Source organism: Giraffa tippelskirchi, chromosome 11, assembly GCF_054371585.1.
Source record: "Giraffa tippelskirchi isolate mGirTip1 chromosome 11, T2T-mGirTip1v1.2.pri, whole genome shotgun sequence".
In the NCBI taxonomy this organism is placed as follows: Eukaryota; Metazoa; Chordata; class Mammalia; order Artiodactyla; family Giraffidae; genus Giraffa; species Giraffa tippelskirchi.
The window spans coordinates 55,913,949-55,936,113 of NC_137285.1; the positions used below are offsets into that span (position 1 = coordinate 55,913,949).

The 22,165-nt window shown below is 40.6% G+C and overlaps 1 protein-coding gene across 4 annotated transcripts in view; it reads right to left on the reverse strand.

The window, feature by feature from the left end:
* Positions 1-22,165, reverse strand: part of SLC10A7 (solute carrier family 10 member 7) — a 310,137-nt gene that overhangs the window by 41,125 nt on the left and 246,847 nt on the right. For all 4 annotated transcript variants that reach the window (XM_081544288.1, XM_081544287.1, XM_081544284.1 and 1 more), the window contains 3 exons: positions 16,827-16,910; positions 7,080-7,245; positions 6,080-6,131 (listed from right to left, as the gene is read on the reverse strand). In XM_081544288.1, coding sequence (XP_081400414.1) covers positions 6,080-6,131; positions 7,080-7,245; positions 16,827-16,910 — 302 coding nt within the window. The remainder of the gene's footprint in view (positions 1-6,079; positions 6,132-7,079; positions 7,246-16,826; positions 16,911-22,165) is intronic.

The window sequence follows — 22,165 nt, forward strand, 5'->3', positions numbered from 1 at the left end:
ATAGAGCTTCTCCATCTTTGGCTGCAAAGAATATAATCAATCTGATTTCAGTGTTGGCCATCTGGTGATGTCCACGTGTAGAGTCTTCTCTTGTGTTGTTGGAATAGGGTGTTTGCTATTACCAGTGCGTTCTCGTGGCAAAACTCTATTAGCCTTTGCCCTGCTTCATTCTGTACTCCAAGGCCAAACTTGCCTGTTACGCCAAGTGTTTCTTGACTTCCTACTTTTGCATTCCAGTCCCCTATAATGAAAAGGACATCTTTTTTGGGTGTTAGTTCTAGAAGGTCTTGTAGGTCTTCATAGAACCGTTCAACTTCAGCTTCTTCGGCGTTACCGGTCGGGGAATAGACTTGGATTACCATGATATTGAATGGTTTGCCTTGGAAACAAACAGAGATCATTCTATCGTTTTTGAGATTGCATCCAAGTACTGCATTTTGGACTCTTTTGTTGACCATGATGGCTACTCCATTTCTTCTAAGGGATTCTTGCCCACAGTAGTAGATATAATGGTCATCTGAGTTAAATTCACCCATTCCAGTCCATTTTAGTTCGCTGATTCCTAGAATGTTGACGTTCACTCTTGCCATCTCCTGTTTGACCACTTCGAATTTGCCTTGATTCATGGACCTAACATTCCAGGTTCCTATGCAATATTGCTCTTTACAGCATCGGACTTTGTGTCTATCACCAGTACATTATACTAAATAGTAATGACTGTAATTATTTTCAGTGATTATCATCTCTATTGTGCCTGCTCACATTCTTGAAAGGAATCACATTACTATTTATTTTCCAATTCTACCTTATCTCTTTTTAATATTGATTTTCTTTTTATCTCATTCTTATAATTCTTTTGATTACTTTGGCTTCCCTCAAGATGTTTATTTCCTTTGCCTCCCAACTGGTCTTTTTATTTTCTCACAAAGCTTTCAATCAGTGTTTTCCACATAATATTTATTTTGCCTGCCTTTGCAGTACCCACAAAGGAAAACATGTCAGAAGGTTTTACTAGCAGCATTACAGAATGTGGAGCAGAAAAGGTCCTCTGAGATAGTCCTGTCTAAGCCCACTGTTTTTACAGGGGGAAAGTTCCATGTGAAAACTTTCCTTTGTTAACCTTGGTACCAGTGTTTTGCCTTCACTGGTTTTAGGAGACCTCGTCTGTCCCCAGCTCTGTGGCACTAAACAAGTTAAGCAGAACTCTGGCTTAGCTGCCCCATCTCTGAATAGTAAGGAGACTTCCTGTTAATAATAAGGCTCGTCTTCCCTTCTTCCCTGCCTGCCTCTCCCCTTCTCCTACTCTTCAGGTGACCTCCCTCCCCTCCCTGGGCTACGGCCTGAGGCTGAATGAGACATCTCATAGAAAATGTACTGATAAGGACCAAAGCACCCAGTACAAATATTTAAATATTTGTTTTTTCCCTTTTCCTTTCTTTATGATTTCTTCTGTCACTCTAGAGACATTCTCTGTTTCTATTACTTTACTTGTCAACCTACCAAACGGTCTTATTTTGAAAAGGTTCCCAATTACTGCTTTCTTTTTCTAATCTTTTTCAACATTTTTCTTTTAACTTTGAAGCTTCCAAAAGTCACAGAAAGCTTAGGTCACTGTGGACAAAGGACTCTTGGTTTGATGAATGAACTCCCCATTCCTAGCAACTGTGACAAAGAAGTGTCAAAAAGAATGTATTACAAAACTAGGAATGCTAACTCTCTCTCTTCTATAATTAGTTTTTGAAATAATATAAACTACTGCGATATAACAAATATTTTACAGTAGCTAACATTTCCAGAGCACTTAGTGTATACTAGGTATTATGCTGAGGGCTTTATGTACATACTATTTAATTCTCCAAATGACCCTATGAGATAGGTATTACTACTGTCTTCATTTTATAAATGAGGACACTGACAAAAGTTATAAAGTTATTAAACAGAATGAAAACTCAAGTCCATCTGACTCCAGAGTTGGAATTTTTAACCCTGATGCTATTCTGTGAACAGATAATTGAGGATACAGAATGTACTCTCAAATGTACTTTAAATACTCAGAGTATTAATAGAAGAGGCTCCCATGCCAGACACTACAGAGGTAATAGGTCAGGTTTGTAAACCTAAGAAATATTAACCAGGTAAGCAGAGTGTTGAAGCGAAGTTGAATTTTCTTGGCTGGGTCTCTCCTGGTTTATGCTAAACTTCCACCATCAGAGGTCAGTGGCATACTGTACAAAAAAAGACAGACTGATTTCTCTGCTGAGATTTCTGTCTCTGGTTATTTGGATCGCTTTTAGTTTTATTGGACTGGTAAGTTAAAGAAAAGAAAAAACCTGCTATAAGCCAACTTTATTAATCTTAAGAAGGAAGGAACAAAAAGTAGGAAAAGAGAAGAACTCAACGACATATAAACCAATGGGTTCTTGTTCTAACTCTTGGTATTGTTGACTAATTTGTGTGTGTGTGTGTGTGAATTTAAAGAATCCAGTCACATACTCACTACAAATTCCCCAATCAAAACAAGTATTAGGAATTTAAAAAGTAACTGAAGTAGCTTAGTGTGGTGGAAACAGCAAGGGTAAATGCTTTTGGAAATGTCAAATGGAGATGACACGCAATTCTAAGTGGAGTATCTGCCATCTGATTTGGGGTAAGTCACTAAACTACTAAAATCTGATTTCAGGCAAGTTCCTAAACTACTCTAAGCGTGGGTCATCATCTGCAAAATAGCAACCAAAACGCACAGTATCCTGGTCTTTTGCTGTCAGACTTACACAAAATAACATATGCAGAAACTGTAGCATGGTACCTGACACAGAGTAGGGTTCAATAAATGTTGGTATTTTTCTTTTCTCCAATAAAATCCTCAGGTGCTATGGGGTCTTCCAACGTGAAAATAGAATGTGAAGATCATAAATTTTGTCTAATCTTAACATGTCCAGATTTTAATGGTGTGTTTCGGGGCTACACAGCCAGTACCGAGGAGCAGAGTTATAGCCGCTCCGCATTCTGTTGTTTACCAACGAACATGCATGTCTGGCAGTGGGCCAAGCAAGTTCAAAACACAACGGAACTTCAGTGAAGGCAGAACAGAAGCGCCTCACAACCACAGTGCTTTATGAAGTCTAGCCTCCTTCATGAGGAAAACCTTCACTTCTAATTCAACTAGTTGGGATATGCTCCCCCTCCCCCCTCCCTCAGCAATAATCCCAGTAGTGGCTGTTCTGTGGCTTTTCAAGGCATTTTCAGTCACTGATGGGGTATCTGTATTCCACTTACCCTCACAGGATGGATGAGTGAGTCTGATGATTACTTTTGCCACAAGGACCCGCAAGCAAACAACCAGCAAAAGGCAAACATCTTTTTGAAGATGACGTAACAAGCCATTTACAAAAAGAACTTTAAAATAGCTTCTACTCTCAGACTTACCCAATTAAGTCGCATTTTCTCTGTAACTTAATGGCTCTGGGCTTTACTCTTACTTCATAAATCACAAGCACAGGCTTGGAAAAATGTTTCCAATTACACCAATCAATACATTTTTATTGACTGTTTACAACTGGCCTCTGCCGTACCAAGTGCTCTAAGAGCCAAGTGCCTAATGCGAGGCCTGAACCATCCACGCTCTGACACCATTCCGGGCTTCGTAAACAAGCCAGGCTCCTTCCCTCGCGGCAACTCACTGCCAGGAACTGGCATTCAAGGGCCTGGCAATCTGGCCCAAGCTTACCTTTCCAGTAACTAGTTTTATTTTCAATTTTCTTTTACTCCTATTTTTCCACCAGGTCTGTGTGTGTGTGTGTGTGTGTGTCTACATGTGCATTACTATTTCTTCTCCCCAAAATTCCCTTTTTGCATCTGCATTTGCTAAATAATTAGCTATTCTCTATGACTCATGTCAAATCCCATCTCTTCCATGGAGTCTTGTTCTACCACTCTCTTTGAAAGTGCCTTCTTCTTTGACTTGTCTGTGGGTTGTGTTATTGCAGCACTAACAGAACACTCAGCTATCAGGACATATATCTAGTCTATAAAGTCCTACAGGATCAAAATCATCACGTGTAGTATTCACTATGGTAACTTTCTCATATCTGTTGAACGTATAATACTGGTGGAAGACGTATCATTAGAGGTGAGCCTTTAAGAATAAGAAAGATGAAGTAGGACACAGAGACCAATTTTGACATGGGGCCAGCCTAAGCAAGGGACAGAAATGAGAATGTTTGAGATTCCTCTAGGGAACAGCAAAGATTTTACCTCAACCTACAGCTTAGACAGTGCGAAATCTAGCAGTGGTTCACTTAGCCCCTCAAACGAATCTCATTCTGCAGGCAATGCATAACCACTGAAGATCTCTGAACAAGAGAGCTATTATCAGAACTCTGAGCTACTGGAAACAGTATGGACTGCACAAGAAAAGTTCAGTCTGCAAATGAAGATACCAGAAAGACATCCATGGCAATAGTTTGGGGAGAAAGGCAATGAGAGCCTGAATTAGGGAAGCAGCTTTGGAAGCACAAGAAATATGACCAAGGTAGGATCAAGACATTTAAAAAATAATTATGTGAAGGATTCCAGTCTGAGCAACTCTGTGGACGACAGATTCATTCATATAGAGTGAAGTAAGTCAGAAAGAGAAAAACAAATATCATATATTAATACATATATATGGAATCTCGAAAAATGGTACAGAAGAACCTAGTTTTGGGAATAGAGATGCAGACAGAGAATGGGCCCGTGGGCACAGGGTGGGAAGGGGAGGGTGGGACGAACTGGGAGAGAGGCATTGACATATATACACCACCACATGTAAAATTTACCCTGGTGGTTCGGATGGTAAAGAATCTACCTGTAATGTGGGAGACCTGGGTTCGATTCCTGGGTTGGGAAGATCCCCTGGAGAAGGGAAAGGCTACTCACTCCAGTATTCTTGCCTGGAGAATTCCATGGACAGAGGAGTCTGGCAGGCTATAATCCATGGGGTCGCAGAGTTGAACATGACTTTCACCTTCATGTGTAAAATAGCTAGCTAGTGGGAAGCTGCTATATAGCACAGGGAGCTCAGCTTTGTGCTCTGTGATGACCTAGAAGGGTGGAATGGGGCAAGGGGGAAGTCCAAGAGGGAGGGGATATATATATATATATATATAGGGAATATGAAGTATATTATGAAGTGTATATATATATATATATATATACTTATAGCCGATTCACTTAGTTGTATTGTAAAGCAGTTATACTGCAAAAAAAGAGAAAAGAATACATGCTCCAGTAAATAAACTCCCTGGGTTCAAATCCCAGCTCTACCATGTAACAGCTGTGTGATTTTTAGACAAGTAGGTTTACCCTCATCTATACAGTGGAAAGAACGATTTCACTTTGTTATATGGTTGTAAGAATTAAATACGTTAATACATTTAAAGAACTTGGAAAAACTGGTACATATAACGAACTCAATATATACTAGTACCATTCTCATTAAAAAAAAGAGGGATAGACAAGGTATTAGGCGAAAGATTAATTCCATTTTGAAGGTTTTGAGCCTGAGGTCTTGTTAAGACAGTCAGGTGAAGATATCCAAAAGAGAAGCGAAGCAAAGCAGGAGCTCCGGGAAAACACTGCCGTGGAAGGTCCGGTCTTCATCAGCAGGAAGCTGAGAGCTGCAGGCAGTCAAACAGAAGGCTGCCTAAGCACACAGTGTGGGTGATGAAATGAGGGCCGAGAACAGGTCGTTTGGAAATGCCTACAACTTGATGGCAGCGAGAGCAAGATGGAATAGCCGGGAGACAGAAGACTAGGGAAGGGTGTGGGGGCCCAGAAGTCAAGTACAGAGCATGATTCTTAGGAAGCAGCGCTAGTGGTAAAGAATCCACCTGTCAATGCAGGAGATGCAAAAGACTCGGGTTTGATTCCTGGCTGGGGAAGATCCGCTAGAGGAGGAAATGGCAACCCACTCCAGTATTCCCACCTGGGAAATTCCATGGTCAGAGGACTCTGGCAGGCTATAGTCCATAGGGTACATGACTGAGTGCATGTGTGAACACACACACATACAAACACACACACAAATCTAATCACTTACCTTGTGGAAAAGATGAAGGTTAAAAGCATAAAACTCAGCTGAATAGAACATACTGGAAAAAAAAAAGATTAAATCTAAATTAGCACTGTAAAAGCAGTACCTGCAGCCTACTTACTGGTGTGCTTAGTTTTATCTGAAAGTTATGGGAACTCAAGTACAAAAACAAATGAATAAGTCAAACAAACACACATTGCTAAACTGACAGAATTATTTAAACTAGTAGGACTTGATCTGTTCTTACGAAAGATACCCCCAGATATAAGCTATGATATTTGTTACTCAGGGTAGGTCTAAAACCTTCTTTGATTTAAAATTTGGTTACTGAATTTGTTCAGTTTAGGAAAAGCTGGTTTATCCGATGAATATTAGCAAATAGCACAAATGCGGTAGCATGTAACATATATTTTGGAATAACTCATGTTGATTTTAATAACAAAAGATTCTTTGATATTACAATTGCCAAAAGTTGTCTTTGGTATCACAGGGTATATGGAACAAAAGCTTAGTTTTTGAGCCTAGCAGTTATTTGCATTGTATAGTCTGCTGCTTCTCAAAATGAAATATTACTTTGGGTTTATTTTATTAATAATAGAAAAAAATTACCTAAATAGTCACATTTTAACCAATGCAGCCAATTACTATACTCAGAAAACAACAGTACCATATATTATAAATCCCACTTTTAATTCACAATAAAGGGTAAAATAAACTTCAAGTTAAAATTTTTAAAATGGGCAAGAAAGTGGTCAATTTAACATCTGAATTTGATAGCTGTTACGGCTTCTTTCATCAACTGTTATAAATCAGACATAAATAAAGGAGATTAAGTCATAAGTAGATGCTGATGTCTTTTTAAAGAACAGATACACACGATCTGAGCACTGCATATGAAACAAAGTATTCTTTTCTCATCAAATGAACATTGGCAATGAATTTAGGGACCACAAATAGTTATGCTTTGCTAGTGGGGAGGCTGAGGAGAGCCCACCCTCCGACTTACTTATGAACAGTACGAGAAGGAGACTGAATTTATCCAGGTCGATACTTGGGTTCGAGAACGTGTCACAGAAGGTTGTGTAGATGATCATGAGGAGTACACTGCTGCTGACAGCACCAAAAGGAGGTTGCTTTCTTTCGAGCCAGTCCTTGATGTATCTTCGGACAATCTGAAACACAGAGACCAACAGGTTGCCTCTTTTCAGAGGGAGTCGGGCTGGGCATCACAAAGTGATTCTGACAGCGAAAGACAGAAAGGAAAGAGAATAATTTGGATGATGGCCACAGTGGATTTCAAAGCTTCCCTGCCACCCCGTTCTTCTTCTGGGGAATTTAACATTTGTAGTGCAGCTTCCACTGGTGTCCATAATGAGAGTATAGTTTCAACTGCATTCAAATCCATCCTTAATCATGCCAAATGCTCTTTGCTGGCTGTCAGTGAGACATTCCCATTAAACCTCCCCAAAGTTTATCTCCTCTGCTGATCCTAATGGATGTGTGTAATTATCACAGTCCCCTTTGCCTCGACAGACAACTCCAAGTGTAACTTTGGGAATCTTAAAAATCTGACATCTTCAAGAATTTCAAGACAGTAGATAATCGAAAGTGATCCATGGAACATATTAATATTTAAAATGCTAGCAATGCACCAGAAGTTTTTAATTAAATTATAACTCATGCTTGAAAAGCAAAAGTGCATGTGTTGTGGGAGTTTAAATAATTCAGATGCTGAATATCTAGAGTTTTTGTGAATCCAAAGACAAATGCCATTTGCATGCTTTTAGAATTCCAGAATTAACACTTAAAAATGAATAAACCTGTCCTAACTTTCCTACAAAAGGGTGAGTGAAACATAAAGTTATATGGCAATCCCCTCATATTTTAAAACCAAATCAGATATTTCAACTCAGGACAGCCTGAACACTGGCGATAACTTTAAGTTTGGATATAAAAGTGAACCACTCTATTTAAAACCTTTGGCTTTTGAAAGAAGCTGAACAAACCCGATAATGAGGACTAGAGTTGAGACACATTAAGTTCTGAGTCACTCATTATCCTGCATAATTGAACATGAGATTTCACAACAGGCTGAATTACCATGATCCATTAGCAATAATGAGGTCAGGGAACTTCTCCTGACAAGGCTGATGGGGTTCTGTCATCTTCCACTCTGTCACTAAAAAGGCTTAATTCGCAATGAGGCATGCCTTCACAGATCCTCAAGAACAAATAAACGACTCGCCAGAGAACCTGCGGACGAATAGCTATTGGATCAATTTCCTCCGATCTCAAGGACTCAGCAGGTGAAAGAAGTGTTGAAGAAAGTGTTCTGGCAGAAAGCTGACCGGTTGGGAAGAGAAGCAGGGGCAACACCTTGAAGGGTGGGTGGAATGGGAGGAGAAAGAGGGCTTTACGTAAAAATGTCTCTGTCTGTGAAAGTCTCTCAGTTGCGTCCGACTCTTTGCGACCCCATGGACTATACAGTCCATGGATTCTCTAGGCCAGAATACTGGAGTAGGTAGCCTTTCCCTTCTCCAGGGGATCTTCCCAACCTAGGGATAGAACCCAGGTCTCCCACATTGCAGGCAGATTCTTTACCACCTGAGCCATAATAGCATTAAATATTTTTAAAAACTAGAACTTGAATTTAAAGTTATAGCTGAGTTTATTAAAAAATTGTGTTTTGTTTCTGTAAAAGCAATTGCAAACCATAGTAATTTATTTAGTATTCATTTCTTTCTTTACAATGAAAATGTAGTGAGGTATAGAGAAACAGTAGTTCTATTACACAGCATTATAGACTGATATATCAGAACACACATTTTGGTGCCTGAGGGACTCAGAAAAGCTATGACCAACCTCGACAGCATATTAAAAAGCAGAGACATTACTTTGCCAACAAAGGTCCATCTAGTCAAAGCTATGGTTTTTCCAGTATTCATGTATGGATGTGAGAGCTGGACTATAAAGAAAGCTGAGCGCTGAAGAATTGATGCTTTTGAACTGTGGTGTTGGAGAAGACTCTTGAGAGTCCCTGGGACTGCAAGAAGATCAAACCAGTCAATCCTAAAAGAAATCAGTCCTGAATATTCGTTGGAAGGACTGATGTTGAAGCTGAAACTCCAATACTTTGGTCACCTGATGCGAAGAACTGACTCATTGGAAAAGACCCTGATGCTAGGAAAGATTAAAGGCAGGAGGAGAAGGGGACGACAGAGGATGAGATGCTTGGATGGCATCACTGACTCAGTGGACAGTTTGAGCAAGCTCTGGGAGTTGGTGATGGACAGGGAAGCCCGGCGTGATACAGTCCATGAGGTCGCAGAGAGTCGGACACAACTAAGCAACTGAACTGAACCGAGGGACTCAGATGGCCCCATGTTCAGATACGTCACCATGGGGCATGTGTGCTCCGTTGTGTCTGACTCTTTGAGACCTGATGGACTATAATCCACCAGCCTCCTCTGTCCATGGGATCTCCCGGGAAAAAATACTGGAGTGGGTTGACATTTCCTTCTCCAGGCACCATGGGGGTAGCTGCTTAATAGAAGGTCACAGACATTTCACTTAAAAGGTCATTCCATAACTTATTGTTCCTAGTAGCATTAATGCTGATAATTGCTCTAATCAATGCAACTCAACATCTTTAGGAAATAAAACATGGAAATTACATGGAGTTATTGAAACTGATAGTCTCCAATTTTGTTTTAATATATAATGGTCAAAAACTCAGAAGTCCTCTCTCTGCAATAGATTATAGAATGTAGGATCCAAATTCCAAAATTAAAAGTGTCTTCCCCCACCACATCTGACAAAATAAACAAATAAATATGAATGAGGTGTAACTCACCAATTTAAAAACCAAGACAAACCTGTAATTGTCAATCAACTTTATAAGTTTTAATCTGACTTAGTCAACCTAATTAGTACCTCTTTGTTCTTTACTGTTTTTAGTCTTATAGTGATATTTGTCTGTGTTTCTATACCTTGCCAGCCTCCATAGGGCGTTTTCATCTCCTTCTAAAATTAAAATCACAAGACACCTTCTTCTGCACTGAGTAGCTAGAAAAGTGTTAAAATATTTCACAAACTACTGGGCAAAGTTGTGTTGATATGCCTCAAATATGTGCTTAGGATATAAACTCCAGGAAACCCAACTTCTCTTACACTTTTGACACAAACATTCTCCACTCATCAAGAATTCATGTCATTTTAAAATTCTCCAAACCTATTTGCCTTACACCAGTGTTTAATAACCTCATAGGAAACAAGACTTTGCTAGAGATAGATGAACACAACCTGATATAAACCACTCAGAATTCTCTTTTGGGGGGAAAAAAGTCAAAATGAAGTGGAAAAACGCATTCTGGTGAGGTGACTTGTAACTTTCTTCGGAATCTATACTAATTCATTTTCCCTCATAGCTCACAGAGATGCATTCACTCAAAATTAAATGACAAATCCTCACTAACTTGCTTGCTTTTCACTATGGAGATAGAAGGGAAAAAAATCTTCCACAGGAAGTTTTGCTTTTATTGTCTCTCCCTCTGCATTTTGATTTTCTTTATTTTAAATTAAGCACCAAGAAAGGTTAAAAGAAAACTTAAAATTTTGAATCCCTGTACTTCTAATAAGCTGAACTGCATGTCAATTACTGCATGATCTCCAAGCTGAGCCCCTGCAATAATAACAGTCTTGGGTGAAGAAGGTTGATATGCAGAGGTAAGTGAGAAGAATAACAGCCATCATTTTGTTTTCTTCATTTTTTTTCCAAGGTATTTTCTTGTGTTTTTCTTTCTATTCTGCCTTTACACTTATAAATTGATTTTTGAGTGGGGATGTATGATGGTTGATTTTTCAGGTTAAGTTTGATTTTAAAATTTATTTTTTTTCAGGTAGTTTTAGATTGTTTCTTCAATTTTTTAGAAGATTTTTTTGTGTCTTTTATTTAAATTTTTTTTAAGATTTCATACAATTTTTTTAAATTAATTTATTTATTTTATTGCAGGCTAATTACAATACTGTAGTAGTTTAGATTGCTTTCCATTTACAGTTACTACAAAATATTGACTATATTTCCCATGTAGTACAGTACATCCTTGAGCTCATCTTACACCTGATAGTTTGTGCCTCCCACTCCTCAATCTCTGCATTGCTCCGTCCCCCCTCCCCACTGTAACCACTTATTTGTTCTTTATATTGTGAGTTTGCCTTTTTTTTAATCTTCAATTTTTAATCCTCTATTCCACTGAATATATATATTTTCAGAAAGTGATTTGTTTCTTCATTAATGTTCTTTTGAAATGTACAGTCGGGGATGTGATATCATATCCAATTATGTAACATTTATTACATATTGAGTAGATTCAAACTAATATTTCACTTTCTTTAAACAAAGTAGAAACAACAATAATAAATGGATACAAGAAGCACTCATCATCGACTTCACTCTCTGAAATTCTTTCCCTCTATTCCTAACATTTACTTCCATTCTCAGGAACAAGGTCAAGCAGATTCTATCCTGCTCGGGCTACAGCTGAAAACAAAGGCATCCTGAGAGCCCAAACAGCTTGCATCGAATGCTAAAAAGCTAGTCACATGGATTATTAGGACTCTCACCTCTATCTGTTGCGTGAACAATGGAGCAGGAGTTCAACGTATAGACTTTGGAGCTTCTTACTTTGTGATCTTGGGCAAATTCCTTAACTTCCCTGTGCCTCATCTCTAAAATGAATAGACTAGTAATTGTAGCGAGGACTAAGTGATTAAATAAATATAAAATGCTTTAGAACTCTACATGGTAAATGTACAGGGACTGTACATGGTAAATAACAACTATTCTTATTCCCAAGTTCCAGTTTGGTGATGTTTCTATCACAACACTCTTCACCTATATATCCCATTGCATGATGTATTAATAAAAGCCACTCGTTTCCCAGAGCAATTCAAGTGAAGCAATGAAAATCTAATATAATTTTATAAGTGCAAAATTTTACTAGAATTAATAACATTAACTGCAACTTCAGCTGGGGATTATTTAATATGAAAAGTCAATCTCAAACTGTGAAACAAAGCATGAACGAGAGACTAGAAAATGCATAAATGATAAATAATATGCTTTTTTACTATTAACTTACTGAAGTGGGGTTTAGTGTGCTGTTTTAAAAAATATTTTTCAAAGGTAGTGGAAATCCTATTTCATTAACATTGATTCATAAATCTCTCAAATCTAATGCATAAAATAAGTATTTGTCACAGGCACTTAGATATATTGAAGGCTTTATCAGAAAAGAAGAGACATTACAATAACACACACTTAACTTCTTTCTAGAATTGATGGAAGCAAGCAATCTCCCAACCATCTATAGAAAGACTAATCTTATCTCACACACTCACGGCATCTCTGAGCTGGAAGATATTAAACTCTAAGTTCTACAAACGAGGTAAGTGAGACCTAGAAAGCATGTGTGTAGCCAGAGTGGCAAAGACCAAACTAGACCACACGTGTCGGCGTGTCAGACTGTGCTTCGGCGTGTCAGACTGTGTGTCTGCGTGTCAGACTGTGTGTCAGTGTGTCAGACTGTGTGTCGGGGTGTCAGACTGTGTGTCGGCGTGTCAGACTGTGCTTCGGCATGTCAGACTGTGTGTCAGTGTGTCGCGTGTCAGACCACGTGTGACTGCTGCATCAGTCATTCAATAATGATTTCAGTCCAAAAAAGTATTGTCTGGAGAAAACACATACACTCAGAAAAGCAAATAAAGTCCACTCTAAGAAATGTAAATAAAAAACGAAATGACAAAAGTTTTATCATCGTTAAAAGATTAAGGAAAATATTTTCCACTCACCTGGTCTTCTTCTCTCTCTAGTTCCCAACATTTATTTAACAGGTAATAATAAAATCTCATTTAAAATGCATATAAAAATCTATGGAAATATTCACTTTAATATATGGCAACTCTGGTTATAGTTGAGAAATGAGGCTGCATTGCCAGGAACCTAGTTCCTCTGAAGTAGGACACTGAGCATTTCTGAGGAGGCCCTCAAAGACCATATCTCAAAGGCTAGGTTGGTCAGTGAGCAAATGAACAGAGAGATAAAACAGCAGGCAAGGTCCCTGGTCTCATGGAGCTCACGCTTGAGGAAATAAATAGAAAGCAAAAACGACAAGTAAACAAGAAGCAGATAATGATCCATACCAAACAGAGGTTCAAACTGGATAATATGCTAGTGACTGAATGGGTAGCCGGTGGAGGAAGGGCCTTTCTGAGGAGGTGACAGGTAGGAATGTGTCCCAAACAGAAGGACAGGACAGAGGCGGACAGGTTTCAGAAACGGAAGCAAAGTCAGTGAGACCCAGGGGTAACGGCAAGTGGGAGAGTGTCAGGGGAAGTAAACGGGGTTCGAAAATAGAGGACAGGGTAAAATGACCCCATACGGAAGCAGAGTAGGATGTCTGGGAAGTGCTGAATGACATTTTAAATCTGCGGTCATGAACTTAAAACAAGATGGGAACCAATGATATATTTCTCTCTAGCAAAGCTGGTTGTTGTTGTTCAGTTGCTCAGTCATGTCCGACTCTTTGTGACCCCATGGACTGCAGCACGCCAGGCTTCCCTGCCCTGCACTATCTCCTGGAGTTTGCTCAAACTCGTGTCCATTGTGTCGGTGATGGCTGGGAAATCCCATGGACAGAGGAGCCTAGAGGGCTACAGCCCATGGAATGCAAAAGAGTCCCAAAAGAGTTGGACAGGACTGAGTGAAGCTGGAGATCCTAGGAAAATGGCTGGTGGGGCTACTGAGAGGATGAATTCAAAGTTTTCTTCAGCCAAGGTTTTTATACAGTGTACATCCAACTCCTGACAGGAAGTGAAAGTGAAAGTCGCTCAGTTCAGTTCAGTTCAGTCGCTCAGTTGTGTCCAACTCTTTGCGACCACATGAACCACAGCACGCCAGGCCTCCCTGTCCATCACCAACTCCCGGAGTCTACCCAAACTCATGTCCATTGAGTCGGTGATGCCATCCAACTATCTCATCCTCTGTCATCCCCTTCTCCTCCCGCCTTCAATCTTTCCCAGCATCAGGGTCTTTTCCAATGAGTCAGCTCTTCGCATCAGGTGGCCAAAGTATTGGAGTTTCAGCTTCAACATCAGTCCTTCCAATGAACACCCAGGACTGATCTCCTTTACGAGGGACTGGTTGGATCTCCTTGCAGTCCAAGGGACTCTCAAGAGTCTTCTCCAACATCACAGTTCAAAAGCATCAATTCTTCAGCGCTCAGCTTTCTTTATAGTCCAACTCTCACATCCATAGGTGACCACCGGAAAAACCATAGCCTTGACTAGATGGACCTTTGTTGGCAAAGTAATGTCTCTGCTTTTTAATATGCTGTCTAGGTTGGTCATAACTTTCCTTCCAAGGAGTAAGCATCTTTTAATTTCATGGCTGCAATCACCATGTGCAGTGATTTTTGAGCCCAGAAAAACAAAGTCAGCCACTGTTTCCATTGTTTTCCCATCTATTTGCCACGAAGTGATGGAACCAGATGCCATGATCTTAGTTTTCTGAATGTTAAGCTTTAAGCCAACTTTTTCACTCTCCTCTTTCACTTTCATCAAGAGGCTCTTTAGTTCTTCTTCACTTTCTGCCATAAGGATGGTGTCGTCTGCATATCTGAGGTTATTGATATTTCTCCCGGCAATCTTCATTCCAGCTTGCGCTTCTTCCAGCCCAGCGTTTCTCACGTCGCTCAGTCATGTCCGGCTCTTTGAGACCCCATGGACTATCCAGTCCATGGAATTCTCCAGGCCAGAATACTGGAGTGGGTAGCCTTTCCCTTCTCCAGGGGATCTTCCCGACCCAGGGATTGGACCCAGGTCTCCCACACTGCAGGCGGATTCTTCACCAGCTGAGTATGCTACCAAATACACTTCTGCTAGAGCCTCTGCTTCTGGGAAGCTCACGGGTCGCTCCTAATACATATGATGAGTCAAGTACGATGGGAGAACTGGAATTTAATCTAGGGCCGGGGTGTCAGAGTGCTTCAGAGGGCACCTCTGTCCTGAGTCTTGAGGGGTGAGCAGGAGTTTTCTGCCAGAAAGGAAGGAAACAATAAGGTAAAGGCATGGAGCAGTGAAGGGGCACACCACAGGGCAGAAGAGAAGGCTGTGGGTGCGAAGGAGATGGCGGATGTGATGTGAAGGACACTGGACAAGCGGGCTGGGGTCATGCTGTGAGGGCTTCGTGGGCCGTGTGAGGAGCAGGTGACAGGAGCCACAGGGGAAGTTTCTGAGGAGAGGAGTAACAGAACCAGGTTTGTTTTGTTTTTAGGACTACCCTGGAGACAGTGAAGACACTGGCTGGAGCTTGGAAGAGATTGCCAGCACAGAGAGTGGTCTGACTGACGGAACAAGCTCAGCTGAGTTCCTCTTTGGGAACTGCTGCTAAGACAGCAGATGCACACAAGAGGAGACCTCTCCCGGGCGTGCGGGCAGGTGGCAGTGGGGGGCAGCATGTGATGACTGCTCCTTGTGAGAGGAGAGAAACTAGGCACTCACGTCTCGGGAAGGACCGCTCTGAGGGGCAGGTCCAGCTCGAGATCTCACTGGGGCAGCACCACAGACAACCCCTCTCTCCTCCCGCTTGTCTCAGGCTCCCTGGTGTTGATCCCAAGGGTCCTCCCCCATTCAACCTCCTGCATGGAAACCTCGGTCTCAGGCTTGATTTCCCAGAGAACCTAAGACAGCATGTCAAGGCTACATGTCTATATATACACCATTTTTAAATAGTTAATGCCTCAAAGAATTACTTCCTGTTTTGTATCTACAGGGAATTTGAAAATGAGGATGAAGCTATAGAACACTTACCTATATCAGGCTGTATGAGGAAAAAAACTTTAGATGCATGATATTTCATGTGACCTTCACAATAACCCTTTAAGGTAGGTACTGTTATTATATAATTTGATAAATTATGAACCTGGAGCTAAGGAGATTAAACGACTTGCCCAAGGTCACACAGTAAACAAAAGGCAGAACTAAGAACCAATCTAGTTGCTCTTAACCCAAGGTCTGTGCTCTTCACCATCCTAACGTACTATTTTGCTAAGACTCACTAGCTTTAGCAGTACATTAAATTGTGTATGCTGTTACTGTGGCTACCTAGGATTAAAACAACAGCCTTGTTTTTAAATTTGTATGCTCATAATTGAATTATATACTCATTATCAACCTGTTATAAGAAGTTAGGAGTTTCTTCTATGAGTCTAATTCAGTAAGAATAATAAAGGAAACTAAATTTTCTAAGATGGAATTTAAAGAGCTAAAAGAATTAAATGTTTGTTTTATCAATTACAGCATCGTAAACATGATCACTGCTATCAGAGAAGGCAAAGAAGATGCAAGTGCCTATTCCTCAAATGGTCCTAAATGCTGACACCTTATTGGAAATCAAGGTAATGATTTGCTAGATGTTTTCAAGCTAGCAACATAGCTACAATAAGGGGTGATACATTAAAAAATCAAGACTGTATACAGTGTCCCTACATATAGTTATCTGCAAAGCAGACTGATGTTCGTTAAAAAATAAAAGGATAAGACTATCGTGATTGAGGAAACTTGTGTTTCACAGTCTTAGATTTTTATTTAACCAATTCTTCCCCTGACTAGCTTTTCTCTCAACTGTCCTGACACTATATAAGAATTCACAATTTGATCTATAAAGGAAAAGAGCCGAGAGGATTAGAGACCTTACCTGTCCAATAATGAGGGGAACCACAACAGTCATAAAAAGCTGAGAAAAAATAGATGTAAAAGGCACAGAAGAGGATGAGCCAAGCTGTAAAACAAGAATATAAGAGGAGTTAGAATTACTTTCAATTAGTTATCAATAGGGCTGTTAATTAGTGTAATAAATGAATTCTCTCACATGTACCGAAAACTTGGTAGCTATAGACAAAGGGCAAGTGAAGTTACTTTTATTTCTGAAATTAAACACAAGATAAACTGAGTAGCTTAATATACAATTTTGTATAGTGAGACGAAGATTGAAGAAAAATAACTACTGTTTCGCAATTAACTTATATGGTTTATTATGTGTCCGACTCTTTGTGACCCTATGGACTGTAACCCGCCAGTCTCCTTTGTTCATGGGATTCTCCAGGAAAGAATACTGGAGTGGGTTGCCCTGCCCTCCTCCAGGGCATCTTTCCTACCCAAGGATCGAACTCTTGTCTTCTGCTTTGGCAGGTGGGTTCTTTACCACCAGCGCCACCTGGGAAGCCCCGTTATTAAATACATTTCTGAGTGTAAAGTCATTCCGTGCCTATACTGTCTGTATTCCCATGGCATGATATTTCATCTGTAATCATAGTTTATATGATTTCTATTTTACCCATCTGCAGATACCTAAGCCAAATAAGTATGTCTCATTATTTTATTATCAAGACCACATTTTTATTTATGTAAATGAAATAGCTTGTAACTCCCCTAATCCTCCAAAACAAAGGCAATGAATCTCATATCCTTAAAAATTTATTCTTACACAAAACCTTGGAAATGGGAAATCCTGAAACAACTTATTTTTCAACTTAAAATTTCAATGTACCGCTCCTGAACTGGTATGCTTGAACATTGTTCATAATTCTTGTTTTGACTCCATCCTCATTTTCTGGTTCTCGCTTTGCTAATGATTGCAGTCTCAGCTTCATAAACATGTTACTGCCAGACCATAAGGCAGCGTTTCTCTGTGAACACAGTCACACGCTCGCATTAACCTCTACTGCCAAGAATTTCTGTCTTCCTATTAACTTTCTTTTTTTTAAAAAAGTCTTTATTGAACCTGTTCCAATACTGCTTCTGTTTTACGTCTTGGTTTTTTTGGCCACATGGCATGTGGGAGCTTAGCTCCCCAATCAGGGATTGAACCTGTACCCTGCATTTGAAGTGCAGGGTCTTAACCACTGGACTGACAGGGAAGTCCGCCTGCTAACTTTCTGATATTTTCAAAACCTCCTTTTTGGACAAATAGTAGCTGTTTCATAGACATTCATCTCTTTCATGAGTCCCTTCTGCAACATCTCCCCGGCCCTTGGAACTTTCTTTCACCTTCTTCTGCAGACCAAACCTCAATTTTCACCTTTACCTAAGTTTAGTTAAACTTGGAAATATCTTCTGGAAAATAACTTTTGTGAAAGATGTGGAGGCAGTGATGATGGAGGAAAGAGAATGTTAAATAACATAACAAATATTTAGATAAGTGAAGTCAATAGCTCAGAATGAAGTTACCTGGGACCAGTGTTTTCACTGATTTCTGCACGAACCAGCCCACCAGATCTTTTCTACATCCTGGCTGGTGCATTTTATGATTTTGTCCCCTGATCCTTGGCCCCAATCTATAAGCACTCTAAAGACCAAGAATATATGTCTCGTCCCCTGGTGACCTGCATTCACTTAATACTGCCTCCAACACTCACCACTGGCTGTCAGGTTAACTTACAAAAAGTGTAGCCTCCAGCCCTTTCCTCCAGAACCAATATAAACTGAAAAAATGCAACCAGAGAAACAAAACTGGTGAAGAACACAGAGGATATGTGGTGTGTTGAATGTTATTGAACTCACGTCTCCTGCGGCTCCTGCATTGCAGGTGGATTCCCACTAGGGCCACCTGGGAAGCCCCAAATGTTACACTGCTGTTAGATGTTTCTTTTTAGGCAAAGCCAAAGTATTAAAAGCTAATGACTCCACCCTATTTTAAAGCAACTATGTCCTTGAAATGCAAGGTATGTAACAAATATATATTCTCTCCACAAATATTAACCCTAAGGATGATCCTGGGGCAAGGATTAAAATAAGCAAAAATATATTTTACAAAGAAATTGAGGCAGTGAATAAATAGAAAAATAAATTTTAAAGAACAAAGTTTTCAAGTTCAAAGACATTCAGCTCAATCAATGCTTTATCCAGAGGGTTCACAATCTTTGAAGATGGGCAGTAGGGTTGAGGGTGAGAACCTGCAAGTAAAAAGTCTCCATTCTTGCCTGGAATCTCATGGGTGATCTTGCTGTTCCTCTTTCTATCTCAATTTTATTAAGTTATGTAATGTATTTTTAAAATGTTTTCATAAATAATCATATGAAGTTATATTCCCTCTGTCAGCCCAGTGCTTATCCCAGGAACTGGCACAGTGAATATGTTTGCAGAAGCAAAACCCCATGCAGAATGAATAGATGAAGTAGTCTGTAAACCTGGGGTACTAAAAAGGGACAAACCCTTATTCAAAATCACATCCCTGTTTTTTCTAAAGTTAAAACACGCACACACACACACACACACACACACACACACATAAAACTAAAGTACATCTAAAACCTCATTATCCTGCAGCATTACAAAATCAGTTGGTATTATTTTTTTTTCACTTATCATTAGTAATACAACAAATTCTAATGTGCATCTAGTAGCTAAGGGCATCTATTCATGACAAGAACTAAGTGAAGACAGGATCAGCTCACACAGGCGTGCACATAAACAGCAATGATCACAGTAAGGTCCGTGTTCCCTCCCTCGACCCTCCTCCACCCTGTCCTTAGCTCCTTAATGCTGCTGTGGAGAGAAGACCTAAAACTGATAGAATCCCTGCAAGCGACTTGTAGTCTCGTTCACTCTTTTTAAAGATTGAAAACTGAGGTCCAGAGAGAAGTCCCTTGTAATTAACACTTCTAATACCTGCATTATGATGTGAAATTGGCAGTGCTTCTCAAACACATGCAAGCAACTCCAGCCAAATCTGCTCTGTGATAGCAGCCAGATCCACACTGGGAGGGCTTGTTGGTTTAACCATAAAGCATTACTGCAGAGCAGTAAAAGATCAAATGAAGAGAAAAGTTAAAAGCTGATTTCATGTACTGAGTCCATTTGCGGGCGGGGGGGGTGTCTTTTTAATCCCAATTCAATCTAAAAGGGAAGTAGAGGAATACCCATTTCACCTTTGGTGTTGAAGAATATTGTGTGTGTTACTCTCTAGATCCATCACATGACAGACCACCTACATGTTCAGCGTTTGGAAGCTTCTTGTTTCTGGAAGACAGTGGGAAAGGCTTCGGAGGGAGGAGGAGGGTGGGAGGTTGTCCACGATCCCCAAAGTCCCTTCGTCCTCAAAAACACCCTTGATCTTTGATCCACTTGGTTAGGAACATAGGTTAGAGCAGCCCTCCTCTGGGGCCTTGTCAGATCAGAGGCTAGAGCAAGCTAGCCAGAGATGTAATTAACTGGGTATACAAAACCAGATGAAGTACGGTAGGGATGCTGGGGAAGAAATCCCACAGGGTGGCTCCCTTTAGAAGTCGCTCTGAAAGGAAGGAAACCTCAGTCCTGGGGTCTAACTTGGCATAAGTCCTTTCTTTTGAATTGGCCACCAGACCTGTCACTGTGGTCAGTGTGAAGGTGCAGTGGTCCCCTTGGGGAAGCTCTGGGGCTATGAAGTATGCCCTGGCAGCCAGAAGAAAGCAGAGTGGGCATCTACATTTGATAGCAAGACCAGGAAACTACAAGACCCAATCATTTTACATACAGAGTCGATTTTAACTAAAGCAGAAGGAAATACGTTGCCTGGGCTAGCTGGTTCTTCACATTTTAATGAGGAAACCTCATGTGGTTTCTATTTCAGAGACCAATGTGTTTATAAGAAGCATCAATAATTTGCACATTTGGATAAGGGCTCAGGATAAGCTTGTGTCAAGCAAGTGTTCTGGGCTTTGCTGAGCCACCTGGCAGGCTTAAAGTTCCTACGTCTCACATTGCCAACGTGTGCTTTAAGATACCGTGTGTGAAATAAACAACCCAGGCACTAGTTTCTTTCAGGAGTATAGTTTTTTTTAAAACAGGGAACTCACAATTAGATTTATTTGTTTTAACATCATGCTGCAAAGAAACGTTTCAGTGAAAATGAAATATGTGGGAATTTAAGACCTTTGTGTTCAATCCTTCAAATAGTTACTGGTGCCTCCTGTGAACCAGAGGCATTTTCTAGGTCCAGGGGCTCCAACAGTGAACAAAAGACAAAACCCGTCCCCTCTCCAGGAGCTGCTTTTTCAAAGCTGAGGTCTGTATGTGGATCCATGCACCCTCCTTTCTATAGGATGTCCTCCCCTCACTTACAACTGGAAAAGTTATAGTCTTTTTTTCTAAAAATTATTTCAAGCATCACTTCTTTGGAAATTATTTGCAAACCCTCCTCCTCAAATGCAGACATGGCTCCTCGTTCTTTTGTGGCTCTGTGTTGCCAATGTATTGCTCAGAATCCTTGGTTGGTCTTGTTTACACATCTGCCTTTCCCAGTAGACCATTTGTTCCTGAAGGTCAGAGACATGGTCTTTTTCATGTTTATATTCTAGGTGTCCAGCAGTGTGACTACTTCTTACATCTAGGGTGGTGGTTTTCAAATGTTAACACACCAGAAACATCTGGAGGGCTTGTGAAAACACCTATTCCTTAGCCTCACCTACCAGTTCAGAGTTTCCAATTCCGAACCCCTGGGGGAAGGATGAAAGGAGGATGGTGAGAACTTTTCTAACCAGCCCCCCGTGCTGCTGCTGAGCTGGGGTTCACAGGTGAGAACCACTACAAGTTGGTACAGTTCATAGTGCGTGTTATGTGCTCAGTTGTGTCAGGCTCTTTGAGACCCCATAGGTTGTAGCCTGCCAGCCTCTTCTGTCCGTGGGATTCTCCAGGCAAGAATACTGGAGTGGCTACAGCACATAGTGTGTGCACGTATGATAAGTCACTTCAGCTGTGTCTCTTTGCGACACTATAGACCATAGCCTGCCACGGCTCCTCTGTCTGTGGGATTCTCCCAGCAAGAACACTGGAGTGGGTGGCCATGCCCTCCTCCATGGGATCTCCCGACCCAGGGATAGAACTCCCATCGCCTGCATTGGCAGGCAGATTTTTTTTTTAACCACTGCACCACCTGGGAAGCCACACTTAGAGTGCATGGGTCTGAAGCTTAAAGTGTCGAATGACTTAATACAGTGACCCCTTGAGGTGGGTCTCATTAGTGCCTCCATTTTCATATGAGGAAACAGTGGGGCAGAA